The sequence below is a fragment of the Physeter macrocephalus genome, chromosome 2 (genome assembly GCF_002837175.3).
Source record: "Physeter macrocephalus isolate SW-GA chromosome 2, ASM283717v5, whole genome shotgun sequence".
NCBI classification, from domain to species: domain Eukaryota; kingdom Metazoa; phylum Chordata; class Mammalia; order Artiodactyla; family Physeteridae; genus Physeter; species Physeter macrocephalus.
The window spans coordinates 135,639,294-135,662,360 of NC_041215.1; the positions used below are offsets into that span (position 1 = coordinate 135,639,294).

At 54.7% G+C, this 23,067-nt stretch overlaps 1 protein-coding gene across 1 annotated transcript in view; it reads right to left on the reverse strand.

Annotated features, from left to right (window-relative positions):
• Positions 1 to 18,134, reverse strand: part of RAB17 (RAB17, member RAS oncogene family) — a 21,297-nt gene extending 3,163 nt beyond the window's left edge. The window contains exons 1-4 of the mRNA XM_007114089.2: positions 17,963 to 18,134; positions 11,463 to 11,622; positions 2,055 to 2,206; positions 676 to 801 (exon numbers count right to left, since the gene is read on the reverse strand). Of these exons, the coding sequence (XP_007114151.1) occupies positions 676 to 801; positions 2,055 to 2,206; positions 11,463 to 11,619 (435 nt within the window). The 5' untranslated portion in view covers positions 11,620 to 11,622; positions 17,963 to 18,134. The remainder of the gene's footprint in view (positions 1 to 675; positions 802 to 2,054; positions 2,207 to 11,462; positions 11,623 to 17,962) is intronic.
• Between the last annotated feature and the right edge of the window lie 4,933 nt (positions 18,135 to 23,067).

Below are 23,067 nucleotides of genomic sequence, written 5' to 3' on the forward strand. Positions count from 1 at the left end.
CTCCCCCTCCTCCCCCGTGCTGTAGCCCAGCTCCCTCCCCCTCCTGCTCTCCCCTCATCTGCCCCTCCTCCCAGAGCCTCTCCTAAAACCCACACCCACATACACACACACAGACACCACTGTGCACACACGTCCTGTACACACACACACACACACACACACACACACACGGACCCCCTGCTCCCTGCTGCAGGCTCTCATCACTACACAAGCATCTGCCTGGGGCATTTACTCTGCGTTCGGTCATTTCACAGAAGAACCGCAGCTTTCGGGTTCTTTCTCCCTTGCTCATTGCCTAGCAAAAACTTTGGATTTGCCCCTTCTTGACCAGTTTATTGAACACAAAGAGAAAGGTCTGAAACCCGCATTACTCAAAGAAGGAGAGAGGTGGGAAGGGTCGTGGTTTCCTCATGGAAGCCGTGCCCTGCCCTGCGCCCGCCCCGCCAGCCCTCGGGAGGCTGCGGTGATGTTCACAGCTCTCCCCGCAGCCAGGAGCGACCATCTCTGGGTCTGACCTTCCCAGGAGAGACCAGAAACCTTCGCCCAGGAGGGAAACTAAAGTGGTACGTGTGTGTGTGCGCGTGGGGGAGGTGTGTGTGTGGGTAGGTGGGCATGTGTGTTTGGGGCCCCTCCCCCCCCCCACCCCGGGGACATAATGACAGTCTCCAGGCCCACCTCAAGGGTCACCTCCCGCTCCTGGCTGAGGTCCGTCTTGTTCCCGACCAGCATCACCACGACTTCTCCCGGGTGGAACTCCTCCTCCAGGTCCTTCAGCCACTGCTGCGCCTTGCAGAAGGAATCCTGAGAAAGGAAAACAGGACTGTCAGGCAAACCCGGTGGTCTTCCGCAGCCGTCCCAGGAAAGACAAGGCAAGTGTCGGTGGCTTCCCTGCGTAAAACACAGGATGCAAGTGACCCACCTAAGGAATCGTGAGTGATGGATGGGGGTGCTCTGTTCTGGGTACTCCGGGAGGACCACGGAGGGGCACAAACCCAACCGTGCAGCAGGAAGAGGGGCTGTCAGGGAGGGCTTCCTGGAGGAGGTGACCAACTTTCACTGAAGGAATCTACTGGTTGTCACGATTTTAACATAAAACGGCACATGATCCAACTGGCCTTATGTCGGGCCCCAAGGGCTGCTCTGCCCCTCGAGCAGGGGTGGCTGGTCTTTCTCTGGCCTCGGGTGGTCTGGGCCGAAGGCAGCGCTGTCCCCACCCGGCCAGCAGGAGCCTGGGGGCTGCAGGAGGTTCCGAGTCAGACCTGGAGCTCTAGAGGCCTCTGCTCCAGGATGCCCTCAAAGACCACTTTGTGGGGAAGTGGCTGTCACCCCAAACCCTGATCCTAACTGCAGCGCCCCACAGACCCGGGAACGGGGCCTCTGCCCTGCGTCCCACGCAGCCCCTCTCCCCAGCAGCCATGCTGACCCGGTAGACCCGCTCTCAGCACTGCAGGGGCTCCATGCACGGCACTCGACCTCCTTAATTCCACCAGCGCTGCCCTCTGACCAGAACTCCCCCCCCGCCCCCCGCCACCGCTCACATGCCCACCGCCACCTCCCTGCCCGGCCCTGCCCAACAGGGCTAATCCTGCTTCTCCCAACGTCTCAGCTAGAGCCTTCCTGCAGGAAGTATGGTGCCCCTCCTGTCAACTCCCATAGAACCCCACCCTTCCCTGCTGGCGCACTGAGCATCTGCTCACTTCTGTCTGGCCCGATGATATTCTGTGGAGTGGATATGCAGCCAGGGGCTGTATCCTCTTTTCATAACCACCCATCACCAGCTCAGTGGGCACCCAACGAATCGTGAGTGATGGATGGGGGTGCACTGTTCTGGGTACTCCAAGAGGGCCACGGAGGGGCGCAAACCTAACCGTGCAGCAGGAAGAGGGGTTGTCAGGGAGGGCTTCCTGGAGGAGGTGACTGACTTTCACTGAAGGATTCTCCACCGGTGCTCACGATTTTAACATAAAGCACCAGCACAGGTCAGTCACATAATGCCTCCAGAAGGTTGCGTCCATGTGCCTGGGAGGGCGGGGACACCCCCAGGTGAACCTCACCTTCCTGGTGACATCATACACCAAAAGCGCAGCATTGGCACCCCTGAAGTAGAGGTGGCAGACACTGTGGTACTTCTCCTGGCCAGCCGTGTCCCAGATCTCAAACTTCAGAGACGCAGCCCCCAAATCCACCACCTTTGTGAAGAACGCACCTGAAACAGAAGCCCAGCAGGAGCTTTACGTGGAGGACGAGGTCTTTATCCACGGCTCAGCCTGGACGGCGTGAGCCCTGGGCTCAGCAAACCAGCCAGAGACCGCCAGCCCCGTGCTTCCTGTCACCCTCAGTGGGGGAGGCTCAGCAAACACCTCTTCCAGAAGGTGGCAGTTTCCAGAAAAAGCAAAGAGTTGCAAGGAATTTGCTGCAGACCTTTGCAGATTCCACAGAGGCTTTGGGTGGGGAGATAGACTCTCAGGGCCCTATTCAAATCCTCTGGACCGTGTGTGGCATATGGAAGGGTCTCTGACAACCAGGGTCCGATATGGCCCCGTGGGTGTCCAGCGAGGTCGCTGGCATACGCTGACGGTCACACCAGCTCCTCCCCCGCCTCCCTCCCGGCCTCCTGCTCACCTCCCGGCCTGACCCACACCTCCCCCTGCTGACCTCCCTTCTCCACCGACCTCTCTGCTTGGAATTCTTCCTCTTCCCCACCTCCCTACGTGTCCACCGGGTCTTTGAGCGTGAGCCCTTGGGGCGGTGCTGGGGCCCCCTTCCCCGGGGGTGGTCTATAGAAGCCCCCGTGCTCATCACTCAGCCACTGCACAGGTAGACTTCTGCGCGCTCACCTGTCGCCCCTGGGGACAGAGAGCACCTGAGGGCAAGGACTTTTATGCGTTCTTATTCCTGCTTAATAAGTGCACACAACGAGGGACCTATCCCCAAGCCATTCCTTCAACGTATTGGGTAATCTACCTTTCATCTGAAGACTGTTTTCCACTTCGCATAGCTTTCCAAAGTGTTGTGACTTTAAGATAGTTATTTACTAACACCAGGATGTTCTGTCCCCAGAATGTAAATTGGTGCAGCCACTATGGAAAACAGTATGAAGGTTCCTCAAAGAACCAATAAGAGTTGCCATATGATCCAGCAATCCCACTCCTAGGCATATATCCGAACAAAGCTATAATTCAAAAAGATACGTGCACCCCAATGTTCACAGCAGCACTATTCACAATAGCCAAGGCATGGAAACAACCTAATGTCCATCGACAGATGAATGGATGAAGATGTGGTACAGCTATACAATGGAACGTTACTCAGTCATAAAAAGAATGAAATAATGTCATCTGCAGCAACATGGATGGACCTACAGATGATCATACTAAGTGAAGTAGGTCAGAAAGAGAAAGACAAATACCATATGATATCACTTATATGTGGAATCTAAAACATGACACAAATGAACTATTTACAAAACAGAAACAGACTCACAGACATAGACAACAGACTTGTGGTTGCCAAGGGGGAGAGGAGGTGAGGGAGGGATGGATGCAAACTAGTATATAGAGGATGGATAAACAACAAGGTCCTACCGTAGAGCACAGGGAACTATATTCAATATCCTGTGATAAACCATAATAGAAAAGAATGAAAAAGAATATACATATGTATAACTGAGTCATTTGCTGTACAGCAGAAATCAACTATACTTCAATAAAATAAATTAAAAAAAAAAAAAAAAAAGATGTTCTGCCCCCATAGCGTATGGGGTATGTCATATACAGAACTAGACCAGGGACTGGGAGGGGCCAGGGGTGAGACTCCAGGCAAAGCTTCTGCCCTGCCCAGACCCGGGCTGGGTCGGAAGCTTGTTGGGAGATTCTGGTAAATGTAGCCACATGCTTGAAGTTAAATTTTTCACTCCAAGGCCAGTGTGTTAGTGTCCTGGGGTTGTCATAACAAATAACCACCAAATGGGTGGCTAAAAACAGCAGACATTTATTCTTTCAGTTCTGGGGGCCAGAGGTCCAAAATCAGGGTGTCTCCAGTGTTGGTTCCTTCCAGAAGTTCTGAGAGGGAATCTGTTCCACGCCCCCTCCCGGCTCCTGGTGGGGACCAGCAACCGTCGGTGGTCCCTGGTTCGTAGATGCATCTCTCCCGTCTCTGCCTCTGTCTTCACATGGCCACCCCCTCTGCATCTTTGTGTTCTCCTGTTACAGAGACACTGGTCATGGGATTCAGGGCTCACCCGACATCCAGGAATATCCTTAACTAGTTACATCTGCAAACACCCTTTTTCCAAATAAAGCCACATTCACAGGCACTGGGGATTAGGAGGAGGATGAATCTTTTGGGGGACACAATTCGATCTGCTACACACAGAGAACAAGACACAAGTCTGGGCTGAGATTTTTAGCATAGAAAGGGTAAGATCATGATTCTCTCTCATGAGAATCCAGTTTGCGGTGACTCCTAAATGGAAACCGCTGGTCCACCCTCTGCCTGCACATCCTGCATGTTTCTGCTCGTCCACAAACTTGAAGTCAGATACACTTCCTAGGTGTTATGGACTGAATGATTGCATCCTCCCAAAATTCACATATAGAAGCCCTAACCCTCAGCATGATAGTATTTGGAGATGGAGCTTTTGGGAGGCGATTAGGGTTACGTGAGGTCGTGAGGGTGGGGCCCTCAGGATGGGATTAGTGCCTCTGTAAGAATGCACTCCCTCTCTCTCACTGTCTCTCCCTCTGTCTTCTTCCCTCTGTCTCCTCTCTCTGTCTCTCTGTCTCTGTCTGTCTGTCTGCTCTCTCTCTCCCCTCCCTTCCGTGCAAACACAAAGAAGGGGCCATGTAAGCACACAGCCAGTTACCTAGATGGCAGCTACCCATAAGCCAAGAAAAGAGGGCTCAGGATGAAACCTACTTTGCCAACACCTCGCTTTTGGACTTCCAGCCCCCAGAACTATGAGAATAAACCTCCGTTATTTAAGGCACCCAGTCTGTGGTGTTTGTTATGACAGCCCAGCAGAACACGACACCAGGTCAAACAAAGCTGCCGTCTTCAGCTCAACAGTAGGACTGACAGCTCCCAGCTCATACGGGGCTACCGTCAGGACTGAGCAGGACAGAAGCTCCATTAAGACTGTTGAGGTCATGAGGGTGAGGGCCACGCCTGGGCCTTGGAGGGAAGTCTATCAGCTGCAACAAACTCTGGCGACTTGCTTCAACCTTAGAGATCCCAGCTTCCTCCTTTGCCAAGAGTCAACAGTACCCTCTTCCCAGGGCGGCTGTCAAACCCAGGAGAAAAGAGAGGTGCAGGGTGTGGCACCTGACGCCCCTTCCTCCCCTCCCTCTCCGCTCTCCGGCTCATTGTCTGGGAACAGCAGCCTTTTATCCACACCCTTTGTCTGTTTGCTCTCAGGTCAAGTCACACTTCTGCATGCGATTTTGGTTCCATCCTATAAGTCATCACTGCCAGGTTACAGGTGGGCATAAAATTCAGGGTTGCCTCCTTTGCTTAACAATCTTAGCTTCTGATATTTTCCTTTTCTACTCTGAAAACGATGGCGGGTGGTTGAGTTTAAATCAATGTCAAATCCCAACCAATTTCCAAGGAGCGCAGGGTTTTCACACCGAACAATGACGTGGCATGGGTGGCTGTTGGATAGTCACAGACTGCAGCACCTCGTCTCCCCTGGAGAGAGACACAGACCCCCCAGGTGGGCCCCTGGGCTGGAATCCGAAGCAAACTTCCAGCCCCTGCCCCGTGAACTCCTGGCTCCAACCCACAAAAGAGCCCACATGTATTACCTTCCTTGTTCAGAAACCCACTGACCACATTTTCTACCTGTTCACAGCTAAAGCCAAAAAGCGATTAAAAAATAAACTTCCGAGATATTCAAACAGACTGGGAGATTCTTCCTGAAATGATGTTGGCAACACGCTGGGGTGTGGGGGCAGGACCGGGCCCAGAACCCGGAACCGTTCACGTTTCTAGAACACGCTGGTGGAGATGACACACCGGCACATTTTTACCAGACGATACTCTGAACCGGGGCCACCTGGCACTGCTTTATATGGTGACATAAAGCAGGGCTCCAGCCTCTTCTGGCCCCAGCACAGACCTCAACACAGGAGCCCCAGCGGTGGGGACGCTTGGGGACGCTTCCGGCCCCCTCCCCAGCCTCTGGAAGCGGGCGTGCCTTCCACTTGCTGGGCTGCATGGACCCCCGGTGGGCAACGAAGGACGAGAGAATTCACTGGGGGCTGTTCTTCAGCTTGCATTTTGTTGCCCCCAATTAAAAGGTGTCTCAACGAAATGTTAACACAAGGAAAGGTTTTGCTTTTTGACCTTTTAATTTAAATAAACGGCCGACCCTGCTCCCTGAAGCCCTCTCTGCAGCGTTCTCTTCTCTGTAAAAGTCACGAGCTGCTTCCTGGTGGAAGGGAACATGACATGGGTGACTTCTCAGGGTCACCTGGGCTCCAGCAATGTTTCATTCAGCAGGGAAGGGAGGTGGGGTGAAATCCAGTACCTTTTGCACCTTCCCTGCCCCGGGCAAGGCCCAGCTGGTCCAAACTGGCTTCTGCCAGCAAATCCGGACACAAGCCACTAGATGTCACCATCCCTCCAAAGATGTCACTAAAACGTGCAGGGCCAGGAAATGGGCCAGAGTTTCCCCTGTGGCTGCCCGTCAGGATTGCAGGGTGAGGGGTCTGCGGGAGCTCAGGAGGATCTTCGCAAGCTCTTGGGGCTCCAAGCCCCCAGCCGCCATAAGCGCTTCGGGGAGCTGCCCACCTCCCCTGCCAGCCCCTCTCTCAGGTGGGCCCGGCGGGCTCTGTGGTGCTGGGGCAGCCAGGAGTTCAGGGGCTTCTGGTCTCCTCCCAGCAGGCCACGCCCTCGGAGGCTGCGCTCAATTCTACTCTGGCTCTGCTTTGGGTACACGAGTCTGTCACCGCCTGTCACAGTTACGGCTCCAGCTTGCTCTGGAAGGACAGGTCTTGCCGCAGGGCGGCTGGAACCCTGTCTTGGCCCAGGCGCTGTTCTGCAGAGCTGTGCCCAGTGCTCGTGTAACCCTCCACTGCGGGGCCGCTCCGCACACTCACCGACAGATCCAGACCCTCCGGAGGGGCCCAGGGGCCCCCGCTGTTCCCCAGGGCTGGAGTACCTTGCAGCTGCCCTGCCCTGAGGGCAGCACCACCAAAGACGTGCCAGGCCCTGGCCCCACCCCAGCCCCCGGGAGTGTGAGGGTGGGGGCGTCTGAGGAAAGGGGGCAGCAGGAAAGGGTGACAACTGAAGCCGAGCAGGACCCTGTGGGGCTCCTGGGCACAGATGCCTTTCCATGCCCCCCGCTTTTGTTCGTAGGGAACAGACTCCAGACCCCATGACTTTCCCTGAGTTCCAGAGGGCAGATTCGAACCGTTGCTAATCAGGGAAGGGAAGGGATGCAGAGACAAGGGAGGAGAAGCCAAGGAACAATAGAGCAGCCTTGGGCCAGGGTCCTGGTTCCGCCTCAAGGGATACACGTAGGGACTTGCCTGGTGGCACAGTGGTTAAGAATCCACCTGCCAAAGCAGGGGACACGGTTTTGATCCCTGGTCCGGGAGGATCCCACATGCCGCGGAGCAACTAAGCCCGTGCACCACAACTACTGAGCCTGCGCTCTAGGGCCCGCGAGCCACAACTGCTGAGCCCGCGAGCCACAACCACTGAAGCCCGCGTGCCTAGAGCCCGTGCTCCGCAGCAAGAGAAGCCACCGCAGTGAGAAGCCCGCGCACCGCAACGAAGAGCAGCCCCCGCTCGCCGCAACTAGAGAAAGCCCGCGTGCAGCAACGAAGACCCAATGCAGCCAAGAATAAATAAAATAAATAAATTTATTTTTTTATAAAGGGATACATATAACAATATCTTTGAGCTCCTTACAGAACTAAAACCCCCAACAAATAGATGTCAGCGTACTTCATTCCAGAGAAGATCACGGTTTGATAACCTCATCAAGAGACTACCTGAAGCCACATTAAAGGAGTGCAGGCCCTGCACACACCCTGATCCTTTAGGAGCAGCCCTGGCCTTGAACCACTGTTATAAAACTCCTCACTAAATCCTCCCGGGTTGGGACCCACAGTTTTCGAGGGCAGGAGCCTGCTGTCTCCCCCTTTGCCTGGCAAAGCAATAAAGCTATTCTTTTCTACTTCACCCAAAACTCTGTCTCTGAGATACAATTCAGCACCGGTGCACAGAGGCCGAGTTTTCAGCATCCGAACCCTAAGTCATAACGTGGTGATCCGTGACTTGACATCCGTGATCGACCTTTCACGAAGCCCTCCCCCTCATAGCGAGGACGGTACATCCCATTTTAGAGATGAAAGCATGGCGCTGAGAGCCTAAGCCCTGTCCCCTCGTTTGTAAGTTCAGCTCATATTTACCAAGGGCTTCCTGCAGGCCAAGCCCTGGGCAAGGCACCACCACCTGGTTCCCCCAGCTGCCCCCCGGGAGGAGGTGAGGGCCCTCATCCTCTCCCTACGGCTCTGCACCTCTTCTTATCCCCCATAAAGCCAAGCCGTAGTGAGAAAGCAATGGGCGTGTCTGCCTTCAAAGGGTTTCTGTACAACACAGACTGTCTCCCTTAGATTAAAGGGATATTCGTGGTCCATTGCCTCCTCTGAAAATTCAGGGAACTTCCCAGGCGGTCCAGTGGTTAAGACTCCGCACTTCCAAAGCAGGGGGCGCAGGTTCGATCCCTGGTCAGGGAACTAACATCCCACATGCTGCGTGGTGTGACCAAAACAAAAAAAAAACAAAAGAAGGGGGGATGTCTGCTTTTATAATAATATAATAATTATCATAGCATAATAATTAATAAAATCACATAGAATATAATACGTGACTAAATATCATATTATGATAAATAATTATTTATTTATTTCTATAGTACTGTAATAATCCTTATACTATCCCCTGCAAAGGTCACAAGGTGTAAAAGGCATGTGAAGTAGGCCCAGAGATGTACGTGGCGGAGACCAGCATCCCCACAGGGGATTTAGCTCCTCAGAGCAAAGGAGGGCGCACTCATCTCTACGTCCCTTACACCCAGCTCGGTGGCTGGCACCTAGGAGGTGCTCCACAAATAGGCTGGTGGCTGGTTGAATAAAGGACCGCTAGACTCACCTAGAGGGCTGCGGGCCACAACACTGATCCACACCCTCCCAGGGCAGCCCAGGAAGCCAGAGTGGAAGCCAAGGCCTAGGGCTCCAGCCCCAGGGCAGAGGCGGGGTCCTGGGGAGATGAGCCCGGGCCTGGGGGAGGGGCACGGGCTGGAGGAGGGCGGCCGGGGCCAGGCAGAGGACCAGGAGTGGAGAGGGCGCACCCGGGCCTGCCACCCAAGCAAAGGGCCCCCACCCTGACCCGAGCCCAGGCTCTGTGCACCCTCCTGACCCTCGTAGGACCCCTGAAGAGAGCGGGGTGACTTGGCCAGCCTGGGGAGGGTGACAGCTTGGCCCCCGACTTGCTGGAGCTAAAGGAAGCGGTGGAGGTGACTGGGGTCAGGGAGACAGGGCACCGCAGCCACCGTCCACGAGCTGCAGGGCGCTGGACCTGCGGGTCTCTCGCTTGGGAGAGTTAGCGAACGTGTCTGCGCTCTCCTTTCCCTCCCCGGAAATACAGACGCCAGCACCGCCCGCAGGCTCGCCTGGCTCTGTGTTTATGGGGCTCTTCTGCCCCACAAGGTAGGTCCGAGTTGCAGGCCTCCCTGGGCCCAGTGAGCTAAGTTCTCGGCTCATGGTGAGGCCCCAGGGCCACTCTGTGCCCGCTGGAGCCCACCCCCGGCTGCCCACTGCCTCCCGGGATACTGGCTCGCGAGCAGGGGTCCTAAACTTTTGGGGGGATGTTCCCTGTAGTAAACATTTTAGGCTCCGAGGGGTGTACTGTCACGGTTGCCAGAAATCGACTCAAAGCCGCCCTTCCAGAGGGAAAGCAGCCACGGAGGATGCACGGGCATGAGCGGGGCTGTGTCCCCATAGAACCTTATTTGCAAAAACAAGCAGGGCCCCGTGAGCTGTGGCCTCAGACCTCGGTCTTAGAGTGAGATCCAAGCCGACAAGCCGCCCGGTCTGGTGCCTGCTGTCTCCCTCCCCTGAACTGGAATCCAGGTTCACACCCAGGCACACAGCCCTCGATATCCCAGCTTGGCCTGGCCCCCTTCTGTGGTCTCTGCTCTCAACGAAACCCACCTTGAAGCCAGACTTGGCACTTTGTTGTATTTTTTTAAAGCCCGGTCTGATATCACGGGTGAGCGGTGTCAACTTTCCTGCTGATGGAGAAGAGGTGGCCCTGCGTGCCTCCCCGCCGCCGGCCTGAATCCGCGGTCTTTACCAGCTCTGCCCGCGTTCCCGTCCTGGGGCCAGCCCTTCACCCGGCTCTGCCCTTCTCACCGCTATTTCTGGGGGCCTGGCCCTGGCAGATCCCTTCGGGCCCCAGGTTCCTCAGGGACTCAGGCACCACCCTCCTGAGAAGATTGAGGGCCCCCAAGGAGTTCATACCGTTTGCTGAATTTTGTGCTGTTTCTATGTTGGTGCCTCTGCTTGGCATCTTAGAGAATCCTCCACACCTAATGTGGGCCTGGGCCAGATGCCACACCCAACAGATACTTGCTGAGTGACCGAATGAATGGATGGGTGAGTGAGTGAATGGATGAGTGACTGAATGAATGAATGAGTGGACACAGAGAAACGGAAGGCTTATCCATAGCGGAGTCCAAATTTCAAACAGAGGCTTTCGTTCCCAGTGAGGTGTCTCTTCCACCAGGACGGCTGCCTCCCGAGAGGACTGGCACAAAAGCAGACACTGGGTCTCCCTATTTTAGGTGGGAAGTGGGGCTTTTCACCCCCAGACAGGATGTGAAGGAGACCAGTTGTCCACAGATGCGCCAAAGTCCCTCCCCTCTGAAAGCCATGACTTGCTATCCTCTTTAAGCAGTGCGGTGAGAGGGCCCTCCCTCCCCGCCGTCCCTTCCCACCCTATCCGCCAGCCCAGGCCAGGTGGGCACGCTGAGTCCAGGCGGAAAGGGAGCAGAGGGCAGCCAGCCAGGGTGAGAGGCCAGCTTGTCTAGGGGGCTGAGTGGCAGAGCCTGGGGGCAGGTTCTCCTTCTGGGCTCCCCCCTCCACCAGCAGAAGCCCTCACACACCCAACCCTTTGGGGCCAGAAACTCTGTCCCTGATACACGACCCGGTCCGTCCCCGGCCCCCGCAGACTCCAGCTGAGCTGAAAGCTGTCTGAGTTCTGGATTCCGTGCGCACGCCTGCCTGGGGTGGACCTCATGCCCTCCCTGCACGTGCCAGGCACTGCCCGAGGCTCCAGGAGAGCCCGGGAAATTCCCAGGCGGCCTCGTCCCCAGGTGCCACCCATGTGTGTCGGCAGCCCTGGCTTCCCCACCAGGAGACGAAGGAAGGGTGCCCTGTCCCGTCACTCACATCCCACGGTCGGCAGGATGCTCTTGAAGTCATTCTTCACATACTGGAGAGCCAAGCTGGACTTGCCCACAGAACCACTGCCCAGGAGAACCAGCTTGAAGATGCAGGGCTGGCCCAGGGCAGCCCCGGGCCGGGGGGCCCCATCCACCTGCGCCATGCCCTGCAGAGACACAACGATGGACGGAGGCTGAATGTCTGATGCCAAATAATCTTGGCAAGTGCACCCCCGGGACGCTGCTGCCCCGGCTGAAGACAGACAGTCTTGAACGGAATGGAGCTCCAAGTCAGAGGCACCTGGCTTGCCACTCTGCACCCCATCTCCCCTTCTGGAAAGTGGGGTGAACACTTTCTACTAGATTATATAGCTATAATATATGCCTGCTGTGTAGGCGTATATTATAGCTATATAATCTAGTAGAAAGTGTTCTACTGTGTTAGAAGCAGGGGTCTTCACCCCCAGGCAGGGTGAAAGTGTCGTGAGGCGCTCGGAAGGCATGTCCACGGTGCCCGGCAGGGCCCAATGCATATGAACGGCTTCGTACCCTGCAAAGCAGTGACTGTGTGCTAGTCATCGTACTGCCTCATTGTCCCCTTTCCATCGCCTCTCACTTTTGAAAAACCTATGACTTATTCCAAAAGGTTCTGAAATACCTAAAAGGTACAGCACCCTCTCAGTTGTGGCTCATGGATTAAAATTGGTGTTTCAAGAAAATCTATGTACAAAAAAGCTTGGTGTTTCAAGGATCTCAAAACATTGCAGTCCTTGCCACTGTATTGAAAGCCTCAGAACCCACAGTGATAATGCCCTGGAGAAAAACGGCTCTGTGATCAAAATTAATTTGGGCAAACCCTGCATATGTTTTCACTGTAGAAAATTTCAGGCATGTACCAGAACAGAGAGGATGGAGGTGGTTCTGGTGGACCTCAGGCCTCCATCATCCACCTCCACAAGAATCAGCTGTAGCCAATCTTGTTTCACCCACATCCCCAAACCCCCCTTCCTCCAAAGATTAGTTTGAGGGAATTCTTAGACATCCTATTAATTCTCCTGCAAATCTCAGTGTATGTACATGCATCCTCTTTTCCTCTGTAATTTATTTGTTGAAGACATGAGGTTGCCCGGTAGTTTCCAGTCTGGATTTTGCGGATTGCGTCCCTATGTTGTCATTGAAAGTGTTCCCTTGAACCCTGATTTTCTGTAGCTCGGTGGCTCAGAACAGAAATCTGATTGGATATAGGCTATCTTTTGGCAGGAATACTGTCGTGAGTGTGGTGTACATTTCCTCAGGAGGCAAATAATGTCCGGTGGTCTCTTTGTGATGTTAGCAGCCATTGAAAACTGTCCCTCTGTCCACTGTCTCATTAGGGGGCTGCAAACTGGTGGCATTCTACTGTTATCATTTTGTCTTCGTCTATTATCTGGATTGCATCTAGAGAAAAGCTTCCCCTGAAAAATACCCAAACCCACCTCAGAGCTAGCCCGTCCAGTGAACAGAGCCTCTCCCACCTCCTTGCAGTGGGAGGGAATAGAGGAAGGGAAGGAATTTTGAAGAGGGAGGGAGGAAAGACAGAGCAGCAGGAAGCAGACCTTGTCCCCTCGCTGTCCCCAACAAGCAGCCACAGCCACAGACTGGTCTGGTCTGCCCTGACAAAAGGAAAAGAATCGGGTTTGGGATCAAAGTTTCAAAACAAACAGGTCCGGGCTTCCCTGGTGGCGCAGTGGTTGAGAGTCTGCCTGCCGATGCAGGGGACACGGGTTCGTGCCCCGGTCCGGGAAGATCCCACGTGCCGCGGAGCGGCTGGGCCCGTGAGCCATGGCCGCTGGGCCTGCGCCTCCGGAGCCTGCGTTCCGCAACGGGAGAGGCCGCAGCAGTGAGAGGCCCGCGTACCGCAAAAGAAAAAAAAACAGGACTGAGTCCTAAATACCAACAAGCCCTTTCTAAACAGAAAGTGAGCGACTGGAGTTACAGGGTCTGGCAGAGAAGGGTTCACAGGCCCATCCACTCCCTGGGGAAAGGGACACAGCAGAGCTGAACGGTTATTGGAAAGAATGTCTGGAACCCCATCTTCAATGGGATGCTCTCAGGTTTCACCATCGGGGATGATGCTTAATTGTGTCCACGGATGACATCCCGCCAGGGCACCCTGCAACTTCCTCTGCATCCCGCAGACCCACAGCTGCCCCGGGGGGTTGGGGAATGGAGTTCTGCAGGGGCCAGTCCTCTCTCCAGAACCCACCACCCATGCAGGAATTCAAAGCAGTCCTTCTACAGATCTCTGATCCACAGGTAGAAATTCAACTCGAAGGCAAAATAAAATAAACACCAGGAACAAATGGGGGTGCCCCCCAAAGTGGCTGGCCCTCCAGGGATAAAATGATTCAGCTATGATTCAGCTCTACAGGCCAAAGGGCAGATCAGAGTCCAGAATGAGGATTGAAGCCCCAGGAAAGATAACAAAAAGATGTCGGCTCAAAGTTCAGAGGGTGCTAGAGCTGCTTATCTGGCAACCCCACTGCCTAATCATCTGGGGAATTTGCCTTACGGTGAAGCTGCTGCATCTGCTCTCTTCTCTCTGCTCACCTTGATGCAGATCCCTCTCCTACCACAGCCTCCTGTCTGGTCTCACGGCTGCCACCCTTACCCCACCCCCTCGTCCCCGATCGTGTGTCCAGTCCCCATAAATAGCAGTTCATAAAAGAGAGAAAAGTCTCTGCATCGTGGGGCCTACAGCTCCCTGTTCCTCTTCTTGATGGAAATGATCTGTTTCCAACTCTACCTTAATTCGTAGAATTATTTGTTTCTTGGTTCTCTCTCTGGCCGGGCTATAACTGCTCACGAAAGCAAAGACAGTATTCACCGAGATTACAGTAGCTGCTCAATAAACGTCTCGTGCATATCCGTGGAGACGGCTTCGCAAGTCACAACTAGACAGACATGCTGTTTCCACCGCATAGTTTGCACGGCCAGTCCAACCCCAGGGAGCTTGTCAAAAAGTGGGCTGGGGGGCTTCCCTGGTGGCGCAGTGGTTGGGAGTCCGCCTGCCGATGCGGGGGACGTGGGTTCGCGCCCCGGTCCGGGAGGATCCCACGTGCCGCGGAGCGGCTGGGCCCGTGAGCCGTGGCCGCCGAGCCTGCGCGTCCGGAGCCTGTGCTCCGCGACGGCAGAGGCCACAGCGGTGGGAGGCCCGCGTACCGCAAAAAAAAAAAAAAGAAAAAAAAAAAGTGGGCTGGGATCTCTGCAGAAAGAGAGACCAGAGGAGGGGCATCCAGCAGGTGCTGGGACCAGCTTTCTCCAGGCAGCTCAGCCCGAGCGACCAAGAAAAGCAGAAAGTTACAGGTTTAAAGGCAACCCCGCATTCAGATTCAGACAACGTATTCAGATGAGGCTGCTGTAACAGCACGTAAAACCGGGACCAACTTAACGTGGTTTTGCCTCCTTAAAGAGGCGGGTTGACTAATCCAACCCGGAGTTACTGTACCGAGACAGCACTGCGCATGCGCAAGGCGGGAACCCACGTCTCCAGGTTGACCCCCGAACCAAGATGCTCCAGACTAGGGAACTCAAAGAATAGAAATATTGCCACCAGAGCCCTTTACGAAGGACAGGTCCTTTAATAAGCAGAATCTGGCTTCCAGGAGCGCGTAGCTTATAGGGACTGATTCAAGACTAGCCAGTCCGCTTCCAAGTTTAAAATTCCCCGAAGCCCTTAAATTTTGCCCCAAACGTGGATTGCAGAGACACGTTTGAGAGCCTTGCCGGTCGACCTCGAGTTAAAGCTCTGTCTTTTCTCAAAAGCCAGTGCCATAGTGTTGGCTTCTATGCTTGTTGGGCAGGGAGCCCTTTGCCCTACAACACTGCGGGGGAGGAGGGGACCAGGGCTAATGGACCCGCCATCTCCACTGAGAAGCAGGGTGACCGTGCTCAGGGCCCCTGCACGGCTCGGCTGCACACGGGCTTCTTCTGAAGCGGAGCGAGAAGCCTCCGGGGGTCCTGGCGTTACCCCACCTTACAGAGAGGCCCAGCAGCTTTTCTAAGAGAAAGATGCAGGAGTCCAAGCCAGAACAGGCTCAAGGAGGAGGATGGGGGGCGGGGGAGAGATGGATTGGGAGTTCGGGGTCAGCAGATGCAAACTGTTATATATCGGATGGATAAACAGCAAGGTCCTACTGTTTAGCACAGGGAACTATATTCACTATCCCGGGATAAACCATAACGGAAAAGAGTATGAAAAGGAGTGTATATATATATGTATAATTGAATCACTTTGCTGTACAGCAGAAATTCACACAACATTGTAAATCAACTATACTTCAATAAAACAAATTAAAAAAAAAATTTTTTTTTTTAAGCCAGAACAGCCTGCCTTCGCGTCCACACTGGATTCACCAGGCACGAGCGTCCTTTCAGACACTTACAGAGGCAGCAGGACCTGCGCTCCATCCACATCAAGAACCGCTGGTGCAATGAGCCTGCCAGGGAGCCGCCGGCCTGACCTCACTGCCCAAAAGACGGTCAGCTCAGTAGCAAGCCCTCACTTATAAACCACTTTTTTTTTTTTTTTTTTTGGCCTGACGTAGAGAAACAGAGAGTAGAGTGGTGGTGACCAGAGGCTGGGGCGTGTGTGGGAAATGGGGTGATACTGGTAAAAGGGTGCAAACTTCAGTTGTAAGATTCACAAGTTCTGGGGATCGCATGTACAGCATGACGATTAGAGCTAATACGGTATTGTACACTCGAAAAGTGCTAAGAGAGTAGATCTTAAGTGTTCTCACCACAAAAAGAAATGGTAAGTATGTGACGGGGTGGAGGTGTTTCTGCAATATGTAAATGTACCCAATCAACACGTAACAGACCTTAAATTTACCCAGTGTTATATATATGTCAATTGTCTCAGTAAAGCTGGAAAAAAGGAACGCTTTTAAGAATGGAATTCCCCGGGTTTCTGTGCCACCCCAGGCTAATACCTTGTTTCTTGCTAAAGTACTCAAAGCACCTGCTTAGAAGCAGATATTCCACTGATTTGTGCTGTAATTTTACATAAAGAGAAAGTTCTAACACACCTACAGCAATTCTCAAGTATTTAAAGATACCCCTTCCAGTTTTCCTTGCTATTTATGCACACTAATTAATAAAACTCTCCTTAAGTCGAGAAAATCTTTAGCCCCAAACATGTCTGAATGAACCCGAATCGGTGCAGTATGAATAAACATGCCATTTCTCTGATACCATATACACAGGTGACACATCTCTTGATCTAAAACATTATTTTTCAATAAATATAAACACATAATTGTCAATATGAAAAAAATGAAATTACCCGTAATCCCACACCCTTAATACAATGAGGGATGGTATTTTGCCTACTTTCTTCTAGTTTTTTTTTTATAAGAATCTTAAAAACAAACAAACCATCATTTTAACATAAAATTATGCATCCCACGTTATAAAAAAAAAAAGTGAGACATATCAAGGGAGGTTTTCCACATTACTGCATGTGTTGTAGATGCATTTGACCTATGTGTGTTTAATGACCACATAATATACCCCTACAACGATTCCAATTTCCTGAGCTATTTCTCTGTTACTGGATTTTTACTTGGCTTTCATTGTTTTTTCTCTGTAATAAATAAGACTGCAGTAAGCATTTTCATGTATGAGTTTTCACGTGATTACACGTTGAGTAGAGGGTGAAGCCCTCTGTTCAGGGAGGGCTCCGATAGAAAAATGTGACTCCTGACTCGGGCCCTGGGATTTCATGAAGATGGGGTTACCGAAGTCTCTCCAAACGCAGAGACGTTCTCAGGAATGCCACGTTCGTGATCGGGGCCAGCGGGGACACCCTCCGGAGCATTTCGGTTTCGGGCTTTTCATTTCTGACAAGCTCATCTCCTTGCACCAAGGGAAAAAGGAGAGGTTGCAAGTCCAAACCGGTCTTCCCGGGGGAGGGTCGCTCCAGGGAAGCGTCTGATCTGCCGAGGCCGCCGTCAGCGAGCACGTCCTGCTCCAGCTCTCCCCGCCCAGGCGTGTAAGGAACACGCAGGGATTACTGTGCAGTTGTTTACTCGGAGGTCAGTCGGTAGCGCTTGGGCATGGTGATCCGTTTGAAATGGATTCCTGTAAAGGGCTCCTGTTCGTTACGTTCAAGCCTTTAACTGGATTTTCCCAGAGGCCACTCTTTGAATAGGAAGCTCCTTCCAGGACCCTGGCCTAGCAAGCCATCGGGGACGAGCAAGGACACCTCTGGCGCTCAGGAGAACACACTCCTGGCTCTTCACTTCGCCCTTTGATTCTGCGCACGGGGGGCTCGTGCACAGACACGCGTCAGACACAAAGGTGCAGGCACACATGGCACGCACGGATACACACACCCACGGATACACTCACACGCACGTACATGCACACAGACACACACACAGACACACAGACAGACACACATCGATATTCGCACACACGCACACACACACACTCGACAAAGCACGCGGACGTTTAAACAATGACTCACCTGTTCCCCAGGCCCGGTCACTTCCAGTGAGCCTGACACCCTGTCATCACCGGGTCCCACAAGGCCGCGCGGTGTGGCCCCTTTCTCCCCGCTTCTGGCCGGGGGAATGTTTTGTTCCCTCAGCGGGCGGGCTGGGGCGTGGCCGTGGCCCCGGGGCCACGCAGAGGCGCACAGAAAGCAGGTGAGAGAGGCAGCAGCCTGGGGCCAAGGCGATGGCCGGCCCCCTCCCCCAAGGTCAGGCCTCCTCCCTTCCTGAGAGGCTCTCAGGGCAAGGTCCGCCGTGGTCAGGTGGTCACCTGGGGCCGCGCTGCGGGGGCACCTGGGCACCTGCCGGAAGTCACGCTCCCGTCCGCTCACCCAGCTCCGCCTGGGTTTCTCAGTTTTGTTCCGAGTCGCGTCTCAGTGCTGATTTATTTCCCTCTGCTTTGTCCCTCGAGCTGTGGGGCTCTTTGTTGCGCTTGAAACTAGTAGCCCAGAAGAGAAGGAAGCATGTGGGTCAAATGAATTCATTCCTGCTACAAACAGCTGGGCGCCAGCGCTGGGGGGGGCCCTGAGCCTGGAACCAGGGGCAAGGCAGGGTGGGCTGGTCCTGGGGTCAGACCAGCCCATCCTGCCTGGATGCCTGGGCGGGGTGGGGGGGGGGCGGGGAGGCGGGCTGTATTTCCCTGATGCCTTCTCCCGGCCACCTGACTGCATCTCCCCGGAGGTGGGAGGGTCTGGGCACAAGTCGGAGGGCAGGGGACGTTTTCCTGGTCCGCCCAGATTCTTCACACGACTCTAGTTGCGGAATTTCCCGCCTCAGCAATGATGGAATGGCCTCTCTGAGGTAAGATTTTCAGAGTCTCCGAGCACTGGGGTAGGGGGAGCCGGATGCTGAGAAAGGTAGACACTTGCCGCCACGAATCTGTCTGCAGACACAGCGCGCAGAAAGCTGGCTTTCTTTATGTTCTCATAACTCACCTTAATTTCGGTGAGACACGCTCTGTCAGCGCCCTGCGGGGCCCTGGGGTCTTCTGTTGGAGGGGACTCCCTCCCTCCAGGGCCAGCCTCTCTCGGCTGCACCCACACCACCCCGGGGACAGGGGTTCTTCCCCCGCACGATCATTCCGTCCGGGGTGCAGCCACCTGCCCGGGTGCCACCACATAATCGTCCTGTCACTCTGGAGACTGAGAACCTCTCTCCCCTTTTGAATGATGTCCTCATCCCCGACCCGCAGACCGGGAACCAAAGGTCTGGGTGCTGGCCCGCTGCTCTGCCCAGAGAACCCGTGTGACAGAGGGTCCAGCTCCGATGCAGGTGAAGGTGCTTTTCTCTAACGGGGATGGGCGTCTCCCCAGTTATCGTGAAGCATCCACCTTCCTGCAGGTGGATAGGGGCACAAAATGGGAGGGACTTGTAAAGATCAGCTTTGTGGCAGGAAAGCAAGAGGCAAAACAGTTAATAACCAGCGTCTAACACCCCAAATGGGAGTTTTGCGCCCGCAGTCAGACAGTAGGTTTGAAAGCCAGACCCCGTCCAAAGAAGAGACTTGGGGGTCCTTTAAAAAGCTCCCTTGTGACTCTCCAGCCGCCGTGGATCAGGTTAGGGAGGGTCCCAACTGGCGGGCAGAGGAGGGGATGGGGGAGGAACGCGGACGCAGAGGCCCCCTGCTCGCAGCTGCGCACACGCCTTTCCTGCCCACCCTCGAGGGCAGGGGCTTGCAAAGATCCTGGAGAGGTCTGGGGAGCCCAGATACGCCAGGGGGGCAGCTGGAAACCCCTAGAAGAGCCACCCGTGCCAGTCTTCTCTGTCCCCTCCCCCTCCCGACGCTGCCGTGAGGGGTCCGGTCACCCTGCCCACCGAGGTCCCCAGCGTCCCTCTCGGAGAGGGGCAGGAGTAGAAAGAAGGCATCTGAGAGAGCGGGCGCTTCACCCAAATCCTTTCTGTGACCGCGGGGGACCGAGGTCCCTGGACTGGACACAAGTTGAGAAGCCCTCCCTCAATTTTCCAGCGGAAGAGGCCTCGCAGAGACGTTCTGGTTAATCGCTATGAAATAAAGCTGCATTAAGAATTCTGTGACCTGTGGCCCCAGAACCCTCAGTGACTGCCCCAGGGGAGGACGTGTCACTCCCGGGAGCAGAGGAAAGAGCCCCAAGTTCATGACGCTCCCACCACAGCCTGGAACAGAGCCAGCACAGCACTCTGACAACCTCTGGGTGGTAGGGGCTCGGGGCCCGTGCCCTTGTCTGTCAGCCTGGAACAAGCAACCGCCAACACGGTCGCCTACAACACACGCTTATTATCTCACCGTTCCCGTGGGTCAGGAGTCTGGGCACAGCCTACTGGGTCCTGCGCTCAGGGTCTCCCAGGCTGCGGTCAAGGTGTCGGCCGGGCTGCATCCGTTCTGGAGCCCAAGGTCCACTGCAAGTTCGTGTAATCTTGGTGGAACCCAGTCCTTTGCTGCTGTAGGACTGAAGTCGCGTTTTGCTACTGGCTGCCGGTCAGAGGGCACTCTCAGCTCTTAGAGGCCCCCGTAAAAGCGACAAGCCCCCAGGCCCTCTCACACACGGCAGCTTGCTTCCTCGAGGCCATCAGGATCTCCCTCTGACTTCCAGACCCACTGTCACAGGCCTCACCTGGTTAGGTCAGGCCCACAGGGCACAATCTCCCTTTCCCTAACTCAAGAGTCAGCTGATGAGGGACCTTAGTTACACCTGCAGAAACCTCTTCCCCTTTGGCATGGACTATGACCTAATCTCCAGAGTGCCATCACGGTATCCAGGCCCTGGGCACCCTCAAAGGAGGGGATTATCCAGCGTGTGGACACCTGGGGTGGGAATCTCGGGAGCCATCTAGAACCCTGTCTGCCTCGGAGCCGAGCCAGAGCACACAGAGGGAGGGCGCTCCCCCCGCCACCAGGTGACGCAGAGGGACAGCACACCACTGGCAGGTGGTGAGAAGCACCCCCAGGGCCTGGACTCAGGCCGGGCCCAAACAGCCGACCTCTTCTCACCTCGAAAGGCCCAGGGGCACCATGAGAGGCCGGGACTCAGGAGGGCCTGGGGGCTGATTGCTTCTGTGTTCTTAGGGTCGCCCTGCATAGCTGTCATTTGGGTGGGTCTTTTCCCTGAAACCTGTGGGTTCCTCCTGCAGAGACCTTGGCAAGTCACTCCCCCCTCGACACCTGTTTCCTCACCTCTAAGGTGAGGGGGTTCCCTTCACCTCCGGCCTCTGTGATTTGGTCTCACGGCACAGAGAGCAAAGCCGCGGGCACTCATGCTTAAATCAGAGGAGGCTTTCCCGTGAGGCTGTGTGAGTCAGGCTCGGGGACAAATCAAGTCCCTGGCGGGAAGGATGGAGACTGAGAACACAGACCTTCTAACCCCACTGAGAGCTGCACCCCAGAATTATCACTGCTTATGGTGGAAACTAATCAAAGACAGTACATAAGCAATTTGCTTACGTGACCATAATCAATATTATTTTTATACGGCCGTACCAACTTTTAACTTTCTCTCTCGGCATTTGTCAACTCTCCCGTATTGACATTAACAGGAAGAGTTTCCACCGCACCCATTCATCAGGCCACAGATTCAGACACATACACTCATGGGCATATTCCCCCTTCAAGAGAAATGCAAAATTACAGAATTTGGGAGCTGAAGGGGCCTCTGGGAACTATCTGGCCTGAGCGCCCAGTGGCTGAAGAACCCAGCAACAGCCCTGCTGACTCAGGTCCCAGTCCCTGCTCAAATATCCACGGTGGAGTCTAGATTCTAGGATTTGAAATCCTGAGATGGTTCAAACATCAGCCTTTTTTAACTTCCCACCTGTTTGTCCTCCTGGGGTCACTTGGTGAGCGCCCGACCCACTGCTGCATAAACATTTCTGAGATTTTTGAAGCTGTTATCAGGGCTTGTAACCAACGCTGCCAACTGCTCGCCCAGACCTCCTTGTAAAAGGACCCCCCGTGGCTCAGATGATCAACACAGCTTTCCAGTAGATGTGCCCAGCGGCCCACTCTAGGGATCTGGGGGGAAGAGGAGCCTCCCCTTCCTCCCCGAGGCCTCCTTGCTGAGCTGTAGTTAAGGATCAGTCTCATAGTGTGATAGATATCTGAGGTGCAGATCTTCCAGAATGTTCTTATCGCCTAAGGCCTTTGAGATAAGCAGGAATGACCTCCAGCCTTGCCCCGAAAAACCGAAACCGTTCAACCTTGCTTATCTCAATGGAAAATTCCAGCAGGGGTTTCTGAACACCAAGTGAAATTCCTCAGCTCAACAATCAGTTCAGTGCATGGCTGCCAGCCAGGCTGGGCAGAGGAGAGGGGAGGAAAGCAAACGAAGCAAAGCCCTGCCCCGGGGTGCCCAGGGCTGTAGGGATGGGACAAGGACCACTCCGAGCAAGGGGGCTGCCCTGGTTCAGACACGGTCCAAAAGGGGCGGAGGGCGCAGGCAGAGGAGACACCTCGCTTGGCCGGAGGGAAGAGAGATGGGTATTTCCAGGGGGAAATACTGACACACCGATGGACAGACGGATGAGAAACTTATGCACTGGCCCAGAGAAGGAAGGCCTTTCCCAGCCCCAGAGGTAGTGTGAGCACAGCGCGAGCCCTGGAACCGCGCACTAGGGGGCGCTAGGGGAGACCGCCAGCCAGTGCAGTCCGGGGTGGGTAGCCGGGGTGAGGGTGGAGAGGCCTTGTCCGATTCCATAAAGACTAGAAACATAGCAACCAACGTAGGTACTCTTGATTGAGCACAGACTATGCACCAACACTGTGCTACGTCCTTAACTTGGAGTCTCTGATTTCATCCTCCTCCTCACAGCAACCCCAGCCTGTGGGCCACTCCCCAGAGGGCCCTCTGCTGGCCTTCTTCCAGCCGTGCCTTCCTCATGGGAGAGGAGTCCATGGAACCAAGGGACATGACTACTTAAAACCCGTGCCCCTGACTTCTAGATTCTGAGATGGCAGAATTCCCTAGTAGACCTAAGCCCACTTCCCTGCAGGTCTCGGGGCTGGGTCTGCCCCCCCCCCAAAGCAAACCACGCCACCGGCGTGTGCGCCCAGGCCAGGAGGCAGTGGCCGGAGGGCAGAGTGCTTGGAGATGCAGAAAGACTTGA